General features: G+C 44.6%; 1 protein-coding gene across 1 annotated transcript in view; it reads left to right on the top strand.

Moving 5' to 3' along the window:
* LOC104509866 (SAM and SH3 domain-containing protein 1-like) overlaps nucleotides 1-23427 on the top strand; it is a gene marked incomplete at its 3' end in the record, with an annotated part of 49505 nt that extends 26078 nt beyond the window's left edge. The window contains exons 7-10 of the mRNA XM_010151941.1: nucleotides 11781-11913; nucleotides 15930-16276; nucleotides 20690-20761; nucleotides 23284-23427. Of these exons, the coding sequence (XP_010150243.1) occupies nucleotides 11781-11913; nucleotides 15930-16276; nucleotides 20690-20761; nucleotides 23284-23427 (696 nt within the window). The remainder of the gene's footprint in view (nucleotides 1-11780; nucleotides 11914-15929; nucleotides 16277-20689; nucleotides 20762-23283) is intronic.
* Between the last annotated feature and the right edge of the window lie 484 nt (nucleotides 23428-23911).

The following is a 23911-nucleotide window of genomic DNA, read 5'->3' as shown; positions in this document are numbered from 1 at the left end:
GAAAGAGAGGACTTCAAAATTGTATCACATTCTTTCTTTATACTGAGGTGCCTTTTATGCTTCTTAAAGATAGAAGCTCGTTTGATAACTTTTGGGGGGTGAAATTCTCAGCTCAACTGAAACAGGGCTGCTTCACTCCAGAGCCCCGCTGGTACAGCTGCAGCCCAGCTTGGAGGACCAGCATGAGGAGACACCGGTGTAAATCCTTTCCTGTGCCCTCTGCTGAAAGACTGCTAATTGGTACCAACTGCTGTGTTTGACGAGGGAGTGGGGGAAAGGAGCAAAGCAGGAGGGAGTTGTGACAGAAGTGTGTGTCATACATGTGCTGCCACCGAAACAAACTGCTAATTAACTTTACTGAGAGTTTCTGTAGATGCAAGTTAAATGAAGCTGTAATTATCCCTGGGCTGAACTGTTTCTGTGGTCTCGTCGGGCTTCTGTGTTTCAGTTTTGATCAGCGGATAATGGCCAGCCGTCCAGAGCTCATTACCGCGCACTACCAAGTAGCGTAGCCAGCTTTCGTTTGAAGGGTGCCACAGTGAGCGAGCTGTGCCACCCTCCCCCGAGACCTCCCCACCTCCCACATGCAGTCTTAGCAGCCTCCAGAGAGAGGCCATCAAATCTATGAGCAGGGAGAACAAAACCAGCACCTGCCTCCAACAGCATGGCCCACGGGTGGATGGCAGGAAGGGTGCCGTGCTGCTGTACCTCCTGCCCTCCCAATGCTTCTTTGCCCAGGACTGTCAGCATGGCACTGTTACCAGTAGGAAATTGGCACCCGCGTTGTTTTCACTTCGTGTTGTTGTCACGGGGCAGAGTGCCGCCCCGCCGCACCTCGAGTACTGTGCTCAGTTTTGGGCCCCTCACTGCTAGAAGGACATAGAGATGCTAGAGCGTGTCCAGAGAAGGGCAACAGAGCTGGTGAAAGGTCTGGAGAAAAGTCTCGTTCTAAACGAGGGGTTGTTTAGCCTGAAGAAAAGGAGGCTCAGGGGAGACCTGATCGCTCTCTACAGCTCCCTGAAAGGAGGTTGTAGGGAGGTGGGTGCTGGGCTGTTCTCCCGGGTAGCTGGTGATAAGACAAGAGGAAATGGCCTCAAGTTGCATCAAGGGAGGTTTAGATTGGATATAAGGAAAAACTTCTTTAGTGAAGGAGTGGTCAGGCACTGGAACAGGCTGCCCAGGGAAGTGGTGGAGTCACCATCCCCGGAGGTGGTCAAGGAACATGTAGACGTGTCACTTGAGGACATGGTCTGGTGGGTATGGTAGTGTTGGATTGGTGGATGGGCTAGATGATCTTATAGGTATTTTCTAACCTTAGTGATTCTGTGATGCAGTTGTGCAGACCTGGAGGTGTGCCATGCACATCAGCATCTGCCATGACTCCAATACTGTGGAAAACTACCCCGGCATTGCTGCTTCTTTCCATCTTCTGTCGATCCGCTTTGTCACAGGTGGCAGCAAATCGAGTCCACACAGCGACAGCTCTAGCTGGAGTGAGATAGTCTTTTGTTGCACCTGTTCTTTGTATTATTTCCTTAGGACGTGTTCATTTACCAAGTCGTTAAATGGGGCTAAACGTTGAAAGGGTGTGCATTATTGGGTTTGTGCCTACTACCAGTGTCAAAGGCAGAATAACAGACAAGAATGGGCTTTGAGACGTATTCGTTTCAATCCGAGAGATGCTGAAGCTGTTGAATCAGGATTGTATTATGTGTGGTTTGTAGGGACTCTGACAAGAGATGAAGTCTGATAGAATTATCTCTCACTCACGACAGCCATTACTGTGGTTTTTGGTAACCGGGAAGAGGAGGAAGAAAAGAAATAATCACAGTATGACTTCTGTAGCACCAGTTACCTCAAGATCAAATCTCAGTGTAACTACAGCAAATCCACATTATTCAGGGTTATACTGTATTTCAGTGGTTCAGATTGCGGATGCTTTCTAAATAGAGCAATTTTTAAGTTGATTTTTATTTATATTACTGATGAGTTGTTAAAATATTTAACCATCTGTTAACATTATTATTGCTCATACTACAGGAGTGTTATATATATAAAAACAGGAAAAGGCCCTTCTTTTGGGTGTAGTCAGTTTAACTTGTTAGAACTAAGCCCAAAGTCAGTGCGTATTGGGAATCAGCATTGGATGTCAGTGCAGACTATGGTATGATGAGGGTTTTTTTACTTTAAACAGTAGTGTTTAAGCAGAAGCAAGATGGATACTTAAAGCATTTTGAAAGCTCTGCACTATGTTAGCCCCATTTTTGCTGTTATCACAGGACTTACAATTTTTTGTAAGTTGTGTTTTTTTGGGTTTTTTTACATGAAAGGCTACAGGATGGAAGAGGATGTTTCTGTGTTCAGCTTGTTGCTGCCTCCAGGCCCTGCACGCTCTTTGAATTAATGGAGGGGAGCTGATGCTGAGCATGGCTATGAATGAATGCAGAGCTTTCATCTTTGCTCTGAAGACTCTAGTTGACCCAGTTTCTGTTAAGGTTTCCTGAAAGGCACTCATGTGTCTCATTGTACTGGATGTTACATTTATTATTGCTATCTAAGTTCCTGTAATGCTGTCAGTGCTTAGTAACAGATATGCTGAAGAAAGAGCCTATAATAAGACATGGCTTTAAGATGGTGGTGCTAAATTCACACATTATGTGCCTAACACGGGGACCTGTCCTGGGAGGTGCTGGCTGCCCTCCTTTTCCACTGAGCTTGGGGACAGTGTCCAGCACCTCTCAGCGAGAACTTAGTAGCAAAAGCATTAGGACATATTTTGTTACAGTCTTTCCCCACTCTATCCAGACATAAAAGTTGGCTTTCCCATGGGATTACTAATACAAAAACCTTCATGAGAGAAACTGAAATGGTCATTACAGTTCCCAGAACACAATGGACAGTTTGAAGTAAGGTCAGTGCTGTGGTGTGGTGATAGCAGAGCGAGGGACTGTTAGTGTGGTGTTGGTTTTGTAGAACACTGTAAGGGGTTTTTTTACCTATTTGGTCTGAAATTTTCCAGAACACTTTAGAATTTGCAGGAGAAACACATTTATTTAGGAATAAAACAATATCACTTATTTCAGTGTTATTTACTATGCAAGACCTGCCCACGTTGTCATCAGATGTAAGTTGGGTAGCTCTGCGTCCCTGCAGAGACTAAATAGTGTCACCACAGGGTTGTACTGAGCAGTTGGCAGTCACGTAGCCCAAGTAAACCTCCTGCTCACCGCTGGTAGGAGTTGCTTCTGCGCCTGTGAAGACTGGATGTAATTAGTCTGTCGTAAGGGCTCTGAGAAAAATCTTCCTGCTATCATGACTCAGAGAAAAGAGCTTACAGTAACACGCAGGCAGTGGCTATAATTAAGCGTGTTCATAACCACTTCTGTTTTGACTGCTTTCAGACAAGCCCTATTGACTGACTTTACCGCAAAATGCTTGGCTGCGTATTTGGGGAGGGCGGGAGGTGGGAAGGCAAATTAATTTAGTATCATTCTAACACGCTACTTGGCTCTTTTGTACCTTTTTGCCCTTGGGCAGCTGCCTAACATGTCTGCCTGTTACCTAGAGGGTGAGGGACTGCGGTAACGGCTCTTTCCTATTCTCTCTGCATGCATCAGCCAGCAGGAGATGCTGTAACCCATAATGTGGTTACCCTGCCCCCATCTTTCCTCAGACCAAGCCTATTAAATTGGAACAAAGCCTTGCTCAGTTCAAGAATTAGGAACCTCAAAAGCCATGTGTTTCACTGCCCTATTTGGCAGACCCAGGCTGAATAATCTTTACTTGTGGTACAATAGAAAATTTTAATTGCGCTCCTGTCGGTTACCACTTGCCCCAACTCCCTGCCGCTGGTGTTTCCTTCCTTGCGCTTAGGATGGCACCATTAAAAGTTTGATTGTTTGAAAATACTGTAGGAATGTAATTTAAATTACTACACCCTTCACTAAAGGGCTCTCGTTTCCTTCTTCTTTCCTTTTCATTTTTTATTTCTCTGATACAAATTTCACTGTATTTCATGTATTGCTGTTCCACCCTTGGTTTTCCAAAATGTGGTGATAAGGTTGGTTTCCAGCACCAGTGGGTGCAGTCCATTCAGTGCAGCCTACACCAAAGAATAGGGATTCTCCCCGGGCCCTCTTAGTCTTGCCAAAACACAAGATGCTGTTGTGAGCGCCTTGTTAGAGGCTCTTTCCCATGTGTAGAGGAGTCTGCAGGAGAATTGGAAAGGAATGCTGCATTGTAACAGATAGGGAATAATGTAATGCAGAGCTTCATTCTGCCACATGTACCTGTGACAAGTGGTACGCGAGTACAGTTGTAATGTCATTAAAATTAATTAAGCTAATCAGTGAGAGAAACACTTTGCCATGAGGAAATTTGTCTGGCTTGCAGATGCAAACGTCGGCAATGTGCTTCTCGAAATTATTTAACTAAAACCTGGAAACAGTTAACATACAGGAATTTGCCTAAGCAGCTATTCTAGTATCAAGACAGACCTCATGGGAGAATTGAATTTTTGTGCTCTCGTTGCTTATGACAAATATTTCCCACTAATTTCAGCAGGCAGTGTCGTCACCAGCTAATGTGTAATATATCTTTCACCAAAGTAGCCGTTGGATGCTCCTTTGATTTCCTTGTAAGTAATCACAGACCAAACCCACGCATGGGATTAGTGTTTCCTGCAGCTTACCTGGGGGGGCTGACACTACTACTGCGCCTTTTAAACTTACACGGCCTTTGCAGTTCACACTCTTGCAGTTAATTGTGCAAGTGGCAGAAACGTTTACGACCTCTGTTAATTTTTAAAAAAAATTTGGAAGTCTTTATTTGTAACCTGAGGATGAGATGCAGATTATGACAACCAAGCTTCACACAGTTTTCTATAAACAGCCTCCGCAAGAAGTAGAGGTTTGCGAAACTTTCCTAACGAGACCCAAAACCTTCAAAACTCAAGTTGCAAAGCCCCAGACTTGTATCAGTTTCACTCATGGCCATGAACTTTTAAGGGAATCTGGGATGCATTTCAAGGAAGTCGCTGTCATGTTTCACTTGATGTGGGTCGGTATGTTATTGAAATTGGAGAACACTAGCTGAATTTATCTGAAGCTTAGAATTTTCCATAGGGTTTTACATCAGAGTTTTGGGGCTGAAGTAATTCAAGGGTAAGAACTCAGCTACAACATGCCAGTAGATCTAGTTTACATGACCACTAGGGAGTCGAAAAACCAGGTACAATCTCTAGTACAAAGGTGAAGAAAATTGAGAAAGGATATTTGGCTAGGTGGCTCATTAAAAGTAGCCAGTCATCAAAGGAAGTAGATGTTTAGTCCCACTGTGTGATTGATCTGTGGCAAATCCAGATTAACCGACCATTGGTGGTGCGGTCCTGAGTAAGGGGAATCTCTTCTTGGCTTAAGGAGGGTGCTGTTGTGGTATGCCCTTGCTACCGCTCTCCACCGTTGGATAGCAGTGCTCCTAATTAGTAGAGGTTTTGGTGCGTGTTTTCTTGTGCTTTGAGAAGATTTGAGATTGGGTATGGTCGACTGCAAGAGGAGCACCAATTTACTTGAGCATCTCACAGTCTCTTTCTTAGGAAGGGAAGTCTGAGCCCAGCCTAGGAGAAGTTGGAAGACACATTACAATGCTTCATAAAGCCGCAACGTGGCTAATTCTAGACCAGTCTGAGTTTTCTGATTTAAACATCATTTGCTTTTCCTGTTCTTAGTGATGTTCTTTTTTTATAGTGCTGAAACCAAGGGGAAAGAAAAAAAAGTATCCAAGTTCACTAATTTAAAAAACGCTTCAGCAAGGTTTATTTTTCTGTCAAATTAACCATCTATAAAGGGGAATTCTCAGGGGGGCATTTTGTCAAAAGAATTAAAAAGTGAAAATAAAAAGAGCTTGGTAAAAAGCTTAAGTTATATTTCCTACGGACACAGCCTCCACTCTAGCGGTCATGTTTGAGGGTCAGTCTTCATCCTGGCTTTGCAGAGAATCTCTGTATTTTTTTCTTTCACTGAAATTCCATAGACAGTAATTAAGGAACTGGAGGCCAGCAAGAGGTCAGCAAGCCTTCGTCAGTGAAAACAGGGATTGTTTGCAATGTACAACACTCCCTTTTTTCCTTGTGGTGAATAGAAGATTTGCTTAGAGCTGATGACTTATGCCTTTCTTGCAAGTTATGCAGCTAGCGAGTAACTGGGGGAATCAATCAGTGAGCAGAACACAGCTAATTGAGTCCAGCATCAAGCTTTTTTCTTCTTTACATATTCAGCGCTGGAATCGGAGCCAGTTTGGTGTCTGATAATGTAACTCCAGAGAAGAGGCATTTTGTGCTCAGGATTCGGAGCGAATACAATACTGGAGAAGAAGGAACTGCTCCTAAATTTTAGGGTTTACGAAGCTGACAGCAGTTGAGGACTCAGGGGGAATTACTTGAAACTGAGCTTTAGGCCTATAAATGCCGAAGCTGGTAAGTCACTGAGCATGTAGTGTGATGTGGAGAGGATGTGCCTCCTGTTTCAGAGAGGGAGAAAGAGAAAAGGCTTTTGTGGTTATTCTTAGGCACAGCATGCATAGCTTTTCTCGGTTCTCCTCTTCCTTTCCTTGGGCTTTTAAGTTCTTTTCTGTTCTATTTTCCTGTCTCTGACTTTATCCAGGCATCTTTAGTAAAATTTAAAAGGTTAGGACGGTTGTTTTTTTTGGCGGCTGTAAAGCCTGTTAGAAAGAAGAAAGGACATGTGTAGCCACGTCTCCTAATGGGAACAGCAAAACCTCTTTGCATTTACTATAGAGCTCATAGTGCTGAAGTGAGCTAGCCAGGGCTGGGGGATGTGATGTGATATGCTCACGAGTCTGAATGTGTATTTTTGCCCCAATTTGCTGAACAAGAATTGTCTAATAGCCAAAAATAATTGCAGCTTGGGCTTAATCAGATATTAAGAGATTTCCTTGTTACTTAGATGGGAGGTTTCCTAGAGATTTCGGTTTGGGGCTGGACTATTACTGGGCATAAAGCAAATTGTAAAATTTTAACATGTCTCTAAATGGCTTCACACATCTCATGTAAGAGTCATGTATGTTTGTGTTTATGGAGCTGAAACAGATTAACCAGTTATGATAGCTTTAACTGGATACTGTCCTAGTGTTTCTTAAACATTTTTATTAGGATCTGGCTAGCAGGCTTTGCCTATCTTGTGTTTTTTTAAGGGCTGCTGCTGTAACCCTTAAGCTGTTTTCAAGCATAGTCCTTCCAAAAGCTAACTACTTACTTCTGGTTTACATTTTGCCAATTAATTCTGAGTACGCTAATAAATGTTAGTTTTCTCCCTCTGTGTGTGCATGTGTGAAGCACTAATTCAACTGGGGAGGTTAAGGTTGTTATTTCTATGGCATGTGAAACGGCCTGGATGTTAAAGAGCGGCAGAGCGAGGCGTGTGCCTTACCTCCAGAGCAGGTAGCGGCAAAGAGCCTGGGTGAGACAAGCGGGAGAGAAAGCAAAGAGGGCGCCGGGAGCAGAACTGTAGGGAGCTCCTTGAGTGTCCAAGTCATGTGCTAATTTCCTATTTGTTCCTGCACATGAGGCTTCTTACTTTGATCTTAACCTATGAGATGATGCAAAGCATGGCCGTTAGAGGTGCACGAGCAGGAAAAGTTTTCCAAGCAGGAGAGCTGCTAGACGTGCCAGAGAGAATTGATCTCTCCTGGATTTGAGAGCGTCTCCATAGGTTTGTGGCCACATTTGTTAGCGGCGAAGAGCTGGGTGGTGGGGAGGGGCCTTGGCCTCTCCATAGTTTTCCAGCCATGTGGTACGTGGTGGCTGCAGTCCTGTGCATGCAGTCCTTGGTATTTCCAGATGCTGTTAATTTAGCCTCTGCTTCCCTGTAGTCCTTCACGCGTTTGTGCAGCCGAGCTCTCCAAGCTGGCGGGTTGCTGCACCGTGAGAGCATTGCAGATGTGTCGGGGATGCACTTGCTCCAAGCGGAGCAGGGAAGGGCGGCTCCGCCTGGCCAGCCCCGCCAAGGGGGCCCCGCAGGCATCGCCGGCAGCCCGGCCGAGCCTTGCACGCTCTCCGTAAAGGCAGAGCGATTTCTGTACGTTGGCTTGGCCAATTTGTTATGGTTTAAGGCTGCAGAGCCAGCTGTCTGCAATCTGATGTAATGTTGCCCTGGAAACCAGAAATGAAACACTTAAGCATTCACCACAGAATTACTACATACAGCATTAGCCAAAATAATTAAAAGTTGAGCCATGTGGGCTTTTGGGTGGAAAAATTTGGAGCGGAGGAGATGGAAGTTAAGTTGTTCCTATTTACAGTACGGCAAATCAGTTTTCCCCTTGGAGCCGCGGGGAGAGGCCTGCTCCGGTGGCGCACGGGGAGGTGGATGGGCTTTGGCTGTTCTACCGGTGCATTAGTGACACCGAGGCTTGGCCTAACGGGATAGCCATGTGCTGGAGGCCAGGAGGTGTTGCTGGGGGGGTGGGAAGGGGTGTTGCATGTCATCCTGTGCCGAGGAGCCTCCGGCCTAGCCTCTTGCAAACGCGTCGTTCCCTCTTTAACAGGCTGTGTTTACTCTTGCAGCGTTGCAGCATCCTGAAACGCATGTGAAAGGGGGAGAGGGTGAGGAGGGGCTGCAGCCAGCTGCGTCAGAGCCCCATGCCGAGGCCTGGCTGCTAGAGCTGTCCAGGAAGCCGTCCGCCCAGTCCACCCTGCGTTAGGGCGAGATTGGGGTGATTTTCCCATCTGAAGTCAGGGACAGCCACCAAAAAAAGCAATTCTGTCACCGTGGAAGCAGGGAGAGTAGAGTGGGTCGAGGAAGTCAGAGCGTCGAAGTTCAGTGATTTCCAAATATGTCGCTTACAGCCTGAATGCTTTACATTTCTGTTTTCTGTTTAATATTAGATGTAAAAGAAAACATTGCTTGAGCTGGAAAATTAAGCTTTGTTTCCCATGTGCCAAAATGGAAACTTTTTATAATTTCAGGGCCTTTTTTTAACAAACTGTTTCAAAACCAGGAAGCAAATTAAAAGTAACCCTTTTGCAAAACTATTTCATTTTTAAGAGATCAGCATTAGTTGACAAGAAACTTTCCTGAGTGGCACCACTGGTGTAGTCACTGACAGTTTTAGGCCTTTTTGCATAAACTTATTAGCCACCCTTTTCCTTTACAGAAGATTTCCCTTGCCACATGCTACCTGATGTGATAGGAAATAGGCTGCTGGAGAGGGACTGACTCTGTTTTCAATCAGCCTGTTATCCAGCGTCTGCCATTGTTGAGCACGAGCTGTTCTTGCCTCTCGGCTGAGTACTGGTGCTGGGAAGGGTCTGCCGCTGCCTGTGGAGGAGCCCGGCTCAAAGGGTGCTGGGAATCCTGAAGCAGCAGGGAAAACCAGCTGGCACTTGATTACAATGGGACTTCATTTATTTTGAAGTGAGGTGAGGACTCCCTGTACCACCCACTCAGATTTGGTGTCAGTACCTCGGGCTGAGGCTGTTTTGGCACTTGCCTTTGCGGTGGTAGTCGTGAATGCAGATGTCAGACGTTGTAAAAGCTCTTGTTGTCGTGTTGAGTCTTCATAGCCCTGAAGGAGACAGCTCTTTATTGGAAACCGGTGGTGCAAAAGTAAGGCTAGCTATTTATTCTTTGTTGAAATCGTGAGCACCAGGTATGAGCCATTCTCTGTGTCTTACAGAGCTCACGGCTTTACAAACAGTAGTCCTGCACACCAAGGGTGTACAAAAAGTAATGAAGGAAAGCAATGACTTAGAGTAACTGCATTTAAAATAAACATATCTCAAGTGCAGAATATGCGCGATGGTTGCTTGCCAGGATGCACTTAATGACCTAAGAAGTCTTGACTGAAATGCTTGATTACAGTCAATAATCCGTTTGTCATCTTATCTAAATACGTCTGTCTTGTTTTACATGTCACTAAGTTGTCCTAGCCATAATCTCTGAATTAATGCTCATCTTGCTGCTTAATTTATCTTGATATAAACAAGTCTGATACTCCTTTTTACAGCCCCCTTTTTTCCAAAGGAAGATTATTAATTACCTAGCCAGCCTGTATCCATAATAAACGCATTCCTGAAGCTCTCAGATGGCAGAATGGCAATTCCTACTGCCATATGTGATCCATTTGGTATTCCTTCTTGTTTTGGAGTAACATGAAGTTTGTGGGAAATGGGTAATTGACAGTGCCCTTGCAGAAAGTGGCTGAAGTTTGCTGTGGTGTGGTTCTGCTGGCCTTGTGAGGTGCGTGCCTGCGAGGTGGTCTTTCAGCGCTGCCCCAGCTCCTTCAGGCACTGTCTGTGCCTTTGAAAGTGTACCCGGGCAACTGCTAATTGGTGTCCTGCCCCATGGCACTTACCCTTACTACCACAGCCTGATATTTAAGTGCATTTGAAAAGCAGAAAGCATTTTTATATTCGGCCTGTCTTTTATCCAGTCTCTGGATAAGCAGCCAGCACTTTTGCTAGGGAAGAGGAGAGGATGCCTTTTTTTTTTTTTTTTTTAGCTTACATTTGTTGGGGATTAATTAAGGAGAAGGAGAAAAAAGGATGAGCGCGCGCTGTGGAAACCCAGATATCTGTGCCGACAGGAAGTTGCATGAGGCTTTTTAGAGCCGACCATTAGGAATGCGGTGAATGAATTGGCTGGGTCCGCGGGTGAAGAGAAAGTAAGGTATACGATCCATACCACGCTCCAGCTGGAGCCCGCGCTGCACACAGGAATGTGCAACAGCGCACAGTGCCAGGGCTGTCCTGGCCAAGCCGGAGAGCCCTGACAGCCTCCTCTCCTCTCTTCTCCCTTTCCCTTCCCCCCGCCGCCTTCCACATTCTGAACTGATTAAAACAGAGGAAGTAGCACGTTGAACATTGGATCTGGCTCGAAAATCGAAGTCGTCTTCTCGTTCACAAGGAATGGATTGTTTCAGCTTGTTGTGTCACTGCTGCTGGAGAGAGGGGAATTTTTTTTTGTCTCTGTAATGTTTGATACTTGAGGGAGAACAGCTGGAACTGAGCATACTGGATCAGATGCAAAACGAAACGGGATGCTGGGGAATATGGACTGCACTGTATATCTGAAAAGGTCAGAGTTTTCCCTTGGTCAGTGCTGGAGGAATGCTGTGTCCCTCTTAATCCCAGCCTTGAGCCTTCAGGAGGAGTGTAGGGAGCAGGGAGGAGAATCTTTTGTAGCTGTGGCAGTTCGTGAGCGAGGCAGATGAGGTCTCCTCCTTCCTTCTCCTTCCCGTCCCTTTCTTGTGCTGCTGTTTTTGATTTTCTGGGAAGACTGGAGGGGAAAAAAAGAGAAGTCATCAATGACAGAACTTCAGTTTGGAGAAGCTGTTAATAACTAGGTTCAAACAGCAAGTTCTGAGATGCCAGACAGACCAGTGACTGACCCAAACCACAGGAGAATAACTGGTATGGTAAGAAGAGCCCTGGGAAAGAGCCCTGCCTGAAACGTACCGAGAGAGGACGTGGAAATAGTTATTACACAATGCATGGGATTTTTTTAATGCATTTCAATGCCTAGGATCTTACGTTGCACAGATTTAGAAATCAAAATGGTATGTCACGCTTTCAGAAAAAGAAAAACTAAAAAAAAAAAAAACCCTCAGTAGTTTAAGTGTTTCTGTCTGACCTGAGCTGAAAATATAACACCAGTTACAGAGCTGCATTGACACGGCGCAGCAGATGAGCTGGGTTAACTTGACTTGAAGGAGCAAGCCGTGGAACCACTACTTCATTAATATTCCCTTTGTTTCTTTGCCAGTCAAGAGAACAATCTGATGATGAAACAGAGGAGTCGGTGAAGTTTAAGAGGTTGCACAAGCTGGTGAATTCTACTCGCAGAGTCAGGAAGAAACTCATCAGAGTGGAAGAAATGAAAAAACCCAGCACAGAAGGTAAAAAGCGACATGCATATGGTTACAACTGTGTATGTGAATACATGTTGCTGTTGAGAGGGAGGGGTGGGGTGTTCTTAAGGGATGGTGGGAAAGACTGCCTTGTCTACAGTGCATGCCTTACCCAAGTAATTGCATTTTGAGACTGTGGAAGGAGAAAAGTGACAGCCTAGGATGTGGTTACTGCTGATCTGGTATTCCCAGAGCAGCGCTGGAGAGCCCCTCATTAAGAGATTAGAACTTGGCTTATGTTTTATGCCCCATGCTGGGGAGAGAATGAGGGTAGGAGCAATCCCAGCCGGCTGCCCCACAGGCTCAGCAAGGAGGTAAGCAGAGCTGCTACCACGTTGCTCCCTCCTCCAAGGCCTGGGACAACACACAGGTGAAGCTCTCGCTAGTTTTGGGGGGGTAGCGGGTGGTCAGTGGCGCAGTTGTGCCACATGGCATCGTCCTGTGGCAGAAGTACAGAAACTATCAGACATTCTTGTGGGATAGCGACTGCCTCGTGTAATATTAACTCCTACTTCTGGGGGAGCCTGCTTGCAGTTTGGCTCCTGAATGAGCCCTGCTGCCAAGAGAGAGGGGGAGAGAAGGGAGGAGGGTGGGGAAACAGGAAGCAGAGTTCAGCCCCTGGGAATGCCATGCTGCAGAATTAACTCTGGATGACCTGTATCGATGTGTGAGCACCCAGATTAACAGAGCGTGGGCCTCAGGAGCCTCTCTGCACCACAGCCCTGCTTGAGTCCTCACTGGAATTGTGGGCACCCTTCTATGTTAGTGGGCTTCCCGGGATCCTATGCCGATTTTCCTTAGCTTTGCGGTGAGTTTAAGGAGGAGAACGTGTGCATCTTCTTCGGTATGTGGCAGGAAGCTTTAGGCACAGATTTATGATCTAGCCTGCCTCTCTCCTGCGTGATGATGGTGTACTGGCTGGCATGAAAGGCATGGCCAGCGTAGAGCTCTGGACAGGGCAGTTGTCTTGGTCTGAAGAGGTTTTGTCACCTCATAGGTGAAACAAATCACCTTCCTCATCTTGGAAGCAAAACCGTGGTTTATGAGGTGGAACAAACAAAACAGGGCTATTTTTCCCCTGCTGTGGGGAAAAGAGGACTCCAGAGAGGCCTGTCCTACCCGCTCCCTCCTTGGGGTCTTGGGAAAAGCTGCAGGGAGCAATCAGCCAGAGGCTGCAGGGGTGGGAGCAGCTGCAGGAGCAGGCACCCAGGGGCTGCTGGTGTGCAGATGCCTCCCTGCAGTTTGACCAGACTTTTTCTTCAGCACATTAACTGTTTGGCTCTCTGTTCCCTCTCTTATGGTGCTTTACCTCCTTATTTTCTTTTCTTCTTCCATCTTTCACTTAAGTGTCCCAATTCCTTCCAGGTTTTAGGGTTTTTTTCCACAGTTTTCCACCCTGCCTCCCACAGAAAAATCATTGAATTAACAATTGTCTCAAAAAGAAAAAATTGCTCTGTTTCCTTCATTTTCCATCTCCTCCCTGTCTTCTCTGGTTTAACTCCAGGCTTTTCTGAATAAATTGTCTGTAACTCTGAGTTTGTACTTTATCTAGCACTCGGGAGTTCTTTTGTAGATTGGCTCTTGGGAAACTGTAGCAAAACCAATTATTGCTAAATAACAACATGGATCACTTCTGCATAACTTCTACCTAAGTAGAAGGCCCCTTAAAGCCAAGTCTTTATTCGAGTAGGTATCTATGGCTTTTCTTTCAGTAAATTCCCCCCAAGTTTTCATGTAGTGGATTAAAAGTGCTTCATAAATGCTGTCCATCCCTGTATTTCATAATGTAGGCCTGTATTCCTGTTTGGATCTGTCAGAGGGCTCTGCAAGATCACAAAAAACACTGTGGTCAGATCTGGGGACTCCTGTCTGGCCTTCCAAGTTACCTGTGGTTGTCTGGATCGGTTCTTGAGTTGTTTACTGCTGTTATTGGAATCTGTGTTATAAATGTGAAGTAATGTGACATCCTAGGTGGCTAGGTTTTGTGGAGTTGGCTATAAAATTCGGTTAAGTAATATCAGTAAAATTTCAATAAATTCATCTAATCTATTATTTAACAATTATTTATTTAACAATTCTTGAATTCTTAAAGGTTCAAGAGCCTTTAACAAAGTGTCAGGGTATGCTTGGTGTGAAAACTTTATGTGCAGTTTCCCAGAAGAAAGATTCCTCATAATCCTCCTCAGGAATTTTTTCACAAAGAACAGCTTTGCCAAATTTCCCTTATATATTCCTGTAGTTTTTAAAGAAAAGTCCACTAGTCCCAGATCCTTCTCCCACATTTCTACTGTTGACTCTGTTATCACACTAAATATACATCTGGATGATCTGGTGCTCACTAGAATGTGCCGGTATCGGAATCCACATGTATTTTGTGTTAATCTGCTCCTGGGGAGCTAAATAACTGAAGCTTTCTGATTCCTGGGCACCGTTCTTCTATAGCATTTAAAAACAGATCACATCTACATCTGTGTCATTATGGCTTTGTGTCATGGACTCGCTCCAGATAACATCTGTTACAGTGTTGACACACAATGCATATTTTACAAGCTGTTTAAAAACATATTTACTCAGCGGACTAAAATTGTTTATCAGCACATATTCAGTCCCAGGAGAATGTCTATTTTCTGTTCAAATTGAGGAGGGGAAAAAGAGCAAGTTGGACAGTCCAGTGAAAGCACTGTCAAAATCAGACTCCAGTCTACAGACCTACCCCTGAAAGGTTCAAGAGTGAAAGTTGTGTGTCAGATGTGATCCACTGTCACAGCGAGTTTTATCTTGGTAAAATAGCATCTTAGGTTTCAGCAAATACATGTCAAACATGTTTTTCCAACAGAGTGAACTGAAGATGAGACAGGAAGCCTGTACATAGCAACTAATCTTCTGTCATCCTGAAACGTGTCCCCTCTTACTGACTTCAGTAGATCATACGTGTTTTGGTATTGGTACAGCTTTAGCTCTGCTGTAAGGCTGTGGAAGCAAGGATAAAGGCAAAGTTGGGTCAGGCAACAAATTTATTTTGGGAAGAAGTAAATAGTCACGCTTCTGTGCGTGTCTCTGATACTTACCTGTGAATGCTGTCAAGTTTGTCAGGCAGGACTGAGGAGGATGTGTGCTCTTGTTTGGGTCTTTCCTTGTCTCTGCAGCTTATGCCTGAGCTTATACTTTCCTCAGAAGAAAACACCAGAGAAAAGTTTCTTAAATGATAAATGTGAAAAGGAATTGCATTTTTAGGTCCTTTATTCCCTTTTATCCCCTCCAGAAAGACGACCTGGCTATTCATTCATCTCCAGTACCTGTGTTGCAAAAAGTCTTCCCTGTCTGTGAAATACGTATTTGGTGAAAACGAAATGTTCCTGTCATCACCAGGACACTGTTGAAATTGGCACACCTGCAATTTGACCTACTTTTTTTTACCTTTGCATCTGTTTAAGTAAATTCTGTGTGATTAAACTCAGTGCCTCTTACGCCATCAAAACCCTAAAACTGTTGATTTCATACTGGAGCTCAGTGCCATAACTTTATGGGAAAAATACTGCTATTTTTTGCAGCAGCAGCACTGGGTATTGGAAAACTGGACGTGAGCGGTACTTGTTTGGGTTTTAGTACTTGGTTATACTTCTGACCTATTGTAATCTCACTAAAGCTGAGCATCATATGCAAGTAGCAGAAGAAAAACATGAGAAGCAGATCCCAGTTCCAGCTTTTAAAGGGTTGTTAGTGAGAGCATCTGTGGTCTTAAAATAATGATGAGTTTACTTATGGGTTGCTGTTGTCTGTTTACTGTTAACTCCTCCCCGAACTCTGACTTCATAAATGGAAGGAACTGATTCACATTCATCCACTCGCAAATACCCTCTGGGATACTTACATCGAGAAAAGTTTTCTTCCATTTGAAGTGGGTGATACCTTAAATACCTTAAATAAACTCAAGGCTCTACAGGCAAACATCTCTAGGGAGTTATGAATGATGACATGCATTGTGCTGCTTTTGTCCCCCATAGGTGTGGAAGAGCACCCCCTTGACAACTCTCCTGTTCTGGATGACAGATCGGCACTTTACTCTGGAGTTCACAAGAAGCAATTCTACTTCGACAGCTCCTGCGAAAAGCAGGCAGAGGACGACTCGGACTCACTCACTACTTCTCCCTCATCCAGCAGTCTCGATACGTGGGGAGCTAACCGGAAGCTGGTGAAGACCTTCAGCAAAACTGATAGCCGTGGCCTTATCAAGCCTCCCAAGAAACTGGGGACATTTTTCTCTTACCCAGAAGAGGAGAAGACCCAGAAAGTTTGCCGCTCCTTGACAGATGGGGAAATGAAGAAGAGCCTCGGCTCGCTGAGCCATGGGGTAAGTACAGAAAGCATTTGCTTTTATGACAGCAACAGGCACAAGCACCATCTTCTGGTGTCCCTGGAGGAGATTCAGAGTGTAAGGAAGCAGATCCGATTGAAGAAAATGGATACTAACTATTCCTGTTCCAGAGCTTTTCTTTGCCAGCGCCCTGCTAGGAAAGGAGCATCTCCCGCAACTTGTGACCTACAGTTACTGCGGCACAAAACGAAAGGGGGTGGAGGTTGTGGCTTCCCAAACAGAAGGCTACGAGGGCGCACTTCTGTCAGCGAGTTCAATATCACCTATGTGGTGGAGAGAAGCCTGTACAGTCACCTCAACCTCTCACAGCTGGTGCGTCCCGTTACTGACAGGACCCTGAGCAAGGCCGACAAGCAGGACCTGAGGAGATGCCTGCTGGAGGAGGATGAGGAGGCCAAGAGGAAGTGGGCTGCCACAGTGGATCGCTGTACTAAAAGGGTTCTCTTGAGAATCCACCAAAAGTCTGTGAGTCAAAGAGATGCCATGAAGGTGGTCTTCCAGTTTCTGTGAGGTTGCAGTCAACACTTTCTGCTTTATGCTTTTAACTAAAATTTAGTGCTTCTGCTGTCCTTGCTGTTAGAAACTCTTGAGCATTGTCATTCAGCTGTAAGGGAAGAGTTTGCTGTAATCCCGTCAGAGAAGAGTTTCATTGAGCCTGCATTTCATATGTGTACAGAACAACTCAATAAAGGACAGCAAATACAACAAAATGTTGCTTTTTTAGTTCACCTAGTGCATAAATTGAGATCACTAGTGAATAGAGGAGCTTTGAGATGCTATAAACATGTTCTTTGTGATGCCTTGGGAGTCAATATTCCCTTAAAGGGATATCGAGAGATGAACAAAATTTTCAGAGGAACAGTGCGTCCTTAGTCAACTGTGCTCTGTTTCTCTCCAGCTTCATATCGGCCCTCCCCTTCTCAGTTCACATCTCATCAGTTCACCCACCCAGCTCCTTGTTCTGTTACACACAGAGCTGTAGAAGCAGGGAGTTCTACATTACATGGACACAGCCCTCCTGCTTGCTGCTCACCACCACCACAAGTGCCCCTTCTGCTCCATCTCTGGCCACTGCTCCTTCTTTTCTAGCATGGGGTGAAGGTGGCACCTTCCCTCAGGGTGTTGTGGAAAGGCAGCAGGGGGTGGCCAGAAAAGGAAATTGTGCTGGACAATGGGAAGTTAAGTGATTTGAGCACTCCAGAGAGATCCAAAGCTGCTTCCTGATTATGTGAGCCAGTTTTGACAGTTGCCTTAACCATGACACTGAGTTTCCTTAGGAACTTGCCGTTGGGGCCAGCCAGATCTCCAGAGCTGAGCCAGCGAGTCTGTTGTCTAGTTGACAGTGTAGATGTGTTCCCTACTTAGCGAGGAACACCCCATAACATTAAGCAAGATATTCCAGTGGACAATACAGTAGAAACAGCTTTTCCTCTTGAACTACAGATTTTATTTTGGAAGGTCTTGGCTTCATTTCTTCAGGAGTGGGGTATTCTTAATGTTAGAGTGACAGCCTTGAATAACCCGTGGGAGGTGACCACGTCTTCATGTTTCACTTTTTGCTCTTTGGCCACAAAACATATAGCTTCTTTGTACCCAGTACCACAAGTGTCCTCTCTTGGCAGGTTTACTATTTCTTTTGCATTGACTGCTTGCTCTGCCACTCGCAGGGTACTGTGTAGTTTCACAGACACTGTACTCCCATAAGGCTATTACAGTGATAAGAGAAACCTTACTGATCCTTCCGTGGGTTGAACAATAGGGGTACCTCAGGCAAAATCTCATACTCATGTGTGCTAGAGGTGCCCCATAACTGAAAATGCCTTCTAAAACTGTCTTTGTAAATACGGATGACAGAAACAAGCTTTTCGGTTCTTCTGATAAGTAGTCTTGCTATTTCGTGATTTCATTATGAAAGCCATCTGGGCTGACTTTTGCTAATTCACAGAGATACAAATGGAGAAGAAACGGATAGCGCTGTGTTGTTGTTGTTGAGGAACTCAGTCAACTGCTACTCCATCCTTGTTTGAATGGGATAAGTGATAGAGACGTGCTGCTCTTACTATAGCTTTTTCAACACACTTCTTCCCTGAAACCGCAAAAAACTGTCAGACTTCAACTGATGTCACTCCTTCTGCCTAGAAACAATGTTTGTTTGCTGCAACCTCAGGGAAATTGCAATGCCTATGTATTCAGTGGAATTGGTCACTCTGTCTTGCCTTGTCATTAATTTTTGTCATTTATATTTGTTTCAGTGACCTGGACATGCATGAAATTTTCAAATCGCATCATTTTTTCTTTTCTCCCAAAACGATAATGCTTTTGATTGCATGGCCATTCCATTGAATATCCCTCTCCTCATCCACAGACCTTTTGTTTGGTACAGTATTGCCAGGGTTGCTACTGGAATCTGAAGGTGGAAGTTAAATGTTAAATATATGGAGAGGTCCATAATGAAGCAATAAGCATCCTTAATGTGATACTTCTATTCAGAAGCTTTTAAGCTCTCTGAGAAGATTGTGTTGGAGGGAGTTCTGGCTGGTTCGACAGACGAAGTTTGCTCAGAGCAGTTCCAGATGTCCTCTCTTCGTGGCTGGGATTATCATACACTGTAGGATTAGTTAGAATGGACTCTTCAGAGGATGATATTACTCATAGCTAAATGTGCTGTGCTTTAAAAACTGATCTTATTACTTGTGGTTGGTCTCAAATGCTTTTCAAAAACAATTTTTAAAAGCCGTGCCATAGTCACATCGCCTTCTGGAAAAACACACTTTAAAAATACTACATCACAGCACTGTTCTTAATGTGTGTGGGGCCTAGTCAAAGCTGGCTTTGAGTTTTAGTGGAGTTGTGGTGAGTACAAAAACTGTCATCCAAGCACTGCAAGTACACAGCACCCAGCATGAGAACTAGAAAACTTTTTCAAAGCTGTTAATATGTATGCTGTAGTGAATATGTAGTAATAATATGTAGTGAACAAGGCAGGAAGAATGTTTATTTTAATAGGACTAATTGATATAATTGTTTATTAAGTGGCACAGTTTATAGACCTTGATTCTTTCTAATAAGAGCGCTGAAACAGACGGGTAGTTCTCAGGTGGTGGGTCTTCGCTGATTCCCCAGTGCACGCTCGCAGTACGGATTGGGCAGTCCTTTGTAGGTCTGGTCTGATGCTTAGCTGAGTCTTAAGGTGTCTTAAGACTCCTTAAGAACTACCCTACTCTGTTGGGTAGTTCAGGCTCTGAGAGCTTAAGAGTTTATAAGTGGTTGGTCTTCTGCCTCCTCTTTGTCTCCACTCCATCTCTGAAGAGAGTACTTAAAATAGACACTTGACTGTCTCACAATCTGCACTCAGAGCCCAGAGTTGAAGTTGTGCGAGTAAATTTTAAGTGCCATCCCTTCATTTCCCTGGATTGCCCTGTGAGACTTCCGGCGAGGCCAGGTGCTCGAGTACTGTGCAGCTGGTTGTTCAGTGGCCAAATAAAAAGTCACAGGTTTTAACTTTCGGATCGCAGAGCAAAAGGCGTATCGTTTTTAAGTGATACCCAAGCTTTAGCAGAGATTCATCTGCCGCTGTCAAACAGTGGCTGGCTGTGGAAGTGCAACGGTACTGACTGTGGTTGCCCTCCGCTCTTGGGAGGGAAGCAGTGTCATGGTGCTGACTTTCTTTATTTATTCAGGATGATTATGATAAACTGCATCTGTACATTCAGCCAAAAGACAGTCACTCCGGTGGGGGACTGGGGCACTGTAAACACAGCATGCTTTCTCCCACAAGTAGCACAGCTGCCACGTGTAGCCTCAGGTGTGATGGTCAACACCTAAGCTGGAATGAGGGCTTGTGGGGACATAATGCCTATGGATAGCTGGGCTGGTTTTTCCCTCCCCTTACCAAGGGCTTGCCCTACAAGGCCTCTAGCATCTCCTTGTATTTCAGTGGAAACGGGGTGTATGCAGCTATTCCCAGAGGGTAGGTTGTTCAGTGCTTTAAAAGCTTGGTGGTTCTCTGTTTCAGTGCTACTGCGGACTTACTTATGAAGGCAGACGGGAGTGCTGAGGTAGAGTTGCCAGCACCCTGGAAAACTTGATGCATAAGATCAACAGTTTCCTCAGACCAAAAAGTCTTTTTTCTTTTTAAAAAGAAGAGTAGTTAATAGATGACTCAACAGCAGCAGACCTTAAGCCAAGGAGTTGTCTCTGGAAAAGATGAATGACTCAAACTGCTTTATGACAGATTTCTTGATTTATAGTACTTCATCCTTTTGTTTGTTTGTTTGTTTTCATTATTGCAGACATTTGTGTTTTCACTGGTGTTTTCCAAATCACAGATGTTTTGAGTGAGCTAATCACTGACAGAACCATATCCATACTTTTTGGGTTTTTTTTCAGAGAACCTGTAGCTTTGGAGGATTTGACTTGACAAATCGTTCCCTTCATATTGGAAACAGCTCTGACCAAATGGTGAGTTTAAGGCACAGACTTGAAATAGCATAAAACGAAATGTGCAATGGAGTTATAATAGACTGAAGTGTAATTTAGGTCTGTAATAACAGTTTGGGGATCCAAGAAAGCAGAGTATCTTTGTTAACCTCAAACTTCCTTAGCTTTGAGAATAACATACCCACCCATATCCGTGTGTGTATAAGTATTTATATACCATATGTGTAAAGAGGCAGGAACAAGTAATCAAAGCACAGATCTGGGGGCACATCTGTGGGCTGTTCTTACCTCTGACTTCCTCAGAGCATCACCCCAGGAGAAACATACGATCACTATACTTTCGTGGTAAAAATATTTACCGTTTGGAATGATGAGGCAAACTTTCAGTCACTGAAGATTGCAAGTTATTTGGGTGGAAGTCATTATGTAAGAGATTTATTATTTGTTTTCTCATGGTATCTAAGAGCTCTGGAGTAGACCAGGATCCCATTGTGCTGGGTGCTGCGCAGTTGATCTCAGAACTCCTTGTGTTTTTTAAAAAAAAAAACCCAACACCTCCCCCGAGAATTAATTCCATTTTATGTTACTAATGTTGAGCCCAGTGTCACTGTTGGTCAGCCTGAGGCCAAACAGAACAGAACAGAAACGAGCCAGAACATTATATCAAATTAAATTGCCGGCATATTTTTTTCTTTTGCCTATATATGTTTTTCTTTTCTGTTTCAACATTGGCTCTGATAACTGCTCCGTTCACTTAAGTCTAAATTGCAAAACATTTTATATGCCAGCATTATATTATTATGTCAGCTGTTTTTTGGGGGATTGTTTTAGTTATTCTGGGTTTTTTTTAATGTCATAAATTACCCCTAAATTGGCCGAAACTGTGGATCATTATTTTATTCATCAATTTGTGATTCTGTGATTCTGTAATTTTCAACTCAGTAAAAAAGTTAAATTCCAAACTTAGAATCACAGAATGGTTTGGGATGGAAGGGACCTTAAGGACCATCTAGTTCCAACCCCCCTGCCATGGGCAGGGACACCTTCCACTAGACCAGGTGGCTCAAAGCCTCGTCCAGCCTGGCCTTGAAGATGGAGTGTTTATCTTAGTGTTTCTCTGTAAGCATAGATGCTTTGGCATATTTTCTTCAGTTTGGTTTTGGTATATATGAAGTATAGACATTGCACTGTGCCCTACTACCGTCGGTAGTGGGAGAGATGCAGTGCACCACAATAATGTATGCAGATCAAGGATTTTTCTTGAAAACACTTCATTAAGTGGAAGCTTTTTTCCAAAAAGTTAAGGCAAAGAGCTGTTCTCAGTTTCTGCTACAAGACCAGAATTTGCCAGAGAAATTGTAATCCAAACAACTTTTAAGGGAAAAAAAAATACCTAACTGTCAGAAATGAAATATCAGCTGAATTTCAGAGAAACATTTACTCAGTAAAGTAGCAAACATACATAAAGTTAGCCAAGAAGATAAACTTTCATGTGGAATATAATGTACACTAACTGCATGGTTTGTTAAGCATCTAAATTGTTCAATAAGGATTATTGAACCAAGTCAGAGACCAAATTCAGTAGTCAGTCTCTTTGGCCAAACAGATTTTGGTCCTTTCTGCATTGTGAGTTTTGGTGCACCAGGAAGGGTGCTGGTAGCAGCTCTCATAGAGCCGCCTTGCTGTGGTTCCCGACACCATAGGACAAGAGGCCGTGTCTGATGTGCTGCCTGCACAGCCTGAATAAGGGCTGAGTCATGCAAGTAGGTTTGGCAAAATGTCAACTGATCTGTGTCAATTCTTGGTGTGTGCTGTAAGTAAATGCTAGGTATCTTAAGCTGGTTTAGAAAAGGTTAAAATGTGTTCAAAGCAGCTGGCCCGTGTCATCCACTACGTATGGGCCAGCTAATTTAGTTTGGCAGTATCCTGTTGTGTGTCTTCAGAATAGCTGCGCAGGTGTGTAACCTCCTACCCTGCCTGATGGATTTAGTAGCTTTTTTTGGCGTTGTTTTATAAGCAATCCACAGTAAAACCACAGGGACGGTCATCAAGAGGGGTTAACTGCCTGCCTGCCTGAAAATGAAATGTAAATCTGGGTAGCCAAATGCAGGTGTATATATATATATATACACGGAGAGATACATATTTGGCCAGGATCTCAGAGGCACCTTTGCTCCTGTTAAACTGCATGTAGTATTGACCAACACAGTGCGTCAAGTCAGGAGGGCTTAGCCTGGAACCATGGAATTCTCTATCAGTTCAAATACTCACCTGAAACTCTAAGGGATAAAGGCATCCTAACTGAACCTGAGACAATTTTACACAGGACCTGCGGAAAAGGTTGTAAGCCAGGCCTAGGGATAAGGTGAGGTGCAGCGGACTGCGACAGTGGTTTGCACAAGGTCTCAGCAGTGAATTTAGGGCAGTAAACAGAGCACCACGCTGCTGTCCTGTGTCTGCCTGGATACCTCTGCAGTCACTGCTGACTGAGGGGAAAAATGACTCTTGGCTTTTATATGCTTAAACCCTGTTTTATTTTGCAGGGCAAAGAAGGAGACTTCGTTTATAAAGAAGTGATCAAATCACCCTCTGCCTCCCGTATATCTTTGGGCAAAAAGGTGAAATCTGTAAAAGAAACCATGAAGAAGAGGATGTCTAAAAAATATAGCAGCTCTCTGTCTGAGCAGGTACGTAAGGTCTGCGATGGAATCCACTTCGTGGTGTAGATCGAGGTGATAATAAATACTGATTCCCATGCTTCAGGGCATCTCTGAAGAAGTGTCTAACAAGGCTACGTGGCGTGGCTTCTTCCCGTGTTGGGATCAAATCCCTCGCTGTGAAATGGCTTCCCATAGGTGCCAAACCATGAAAATGCATTTTCAGATTCTCATTCGAGTCGCTCATCAGCAGAAGCCCCCGTGGCTGATGACGTTACTGTCTCGCTCTAGATTTCCATTTCTTCGTCTATCATAACTGTTTAGTACGGGAACCGGTCTGTGACTCAGGGTCACGGCAACATACGTGAGCCGCGATTTACACCTTAGTTTAAATTCCCAGCGTCCCTTCGCATAGGCGGCCCCTCTGTGGTGCGACAGAGCCTTGCCCCCTCGGCCCTCGGACCGGGACCGGGAGCGGGCGGGCGGGCTCTGCCCCCTGCTGGCCGGGAGCGGG

The sequence above is a fragment of the Eurypyga helias genome, unplaced genomic scaffold (assembly GCF_000690775.1).
Source record: "Eurypyga helias isolate BGI_N326 unplaced genomic scaffold, ASM69077v1 scaffold25865, whole genome shotgun sequence".
Lineage (NCBI taxonomy): Eukaryota > Metazoa > Chordata > Aves > Eurypygiformes > Eurypygidae > Eurypyga > Eurypyga helias.
Note: the sequence above shows the minus strand (reverse complement) of the source record. Positions and strands in the feature narration are given on the sequence as shown.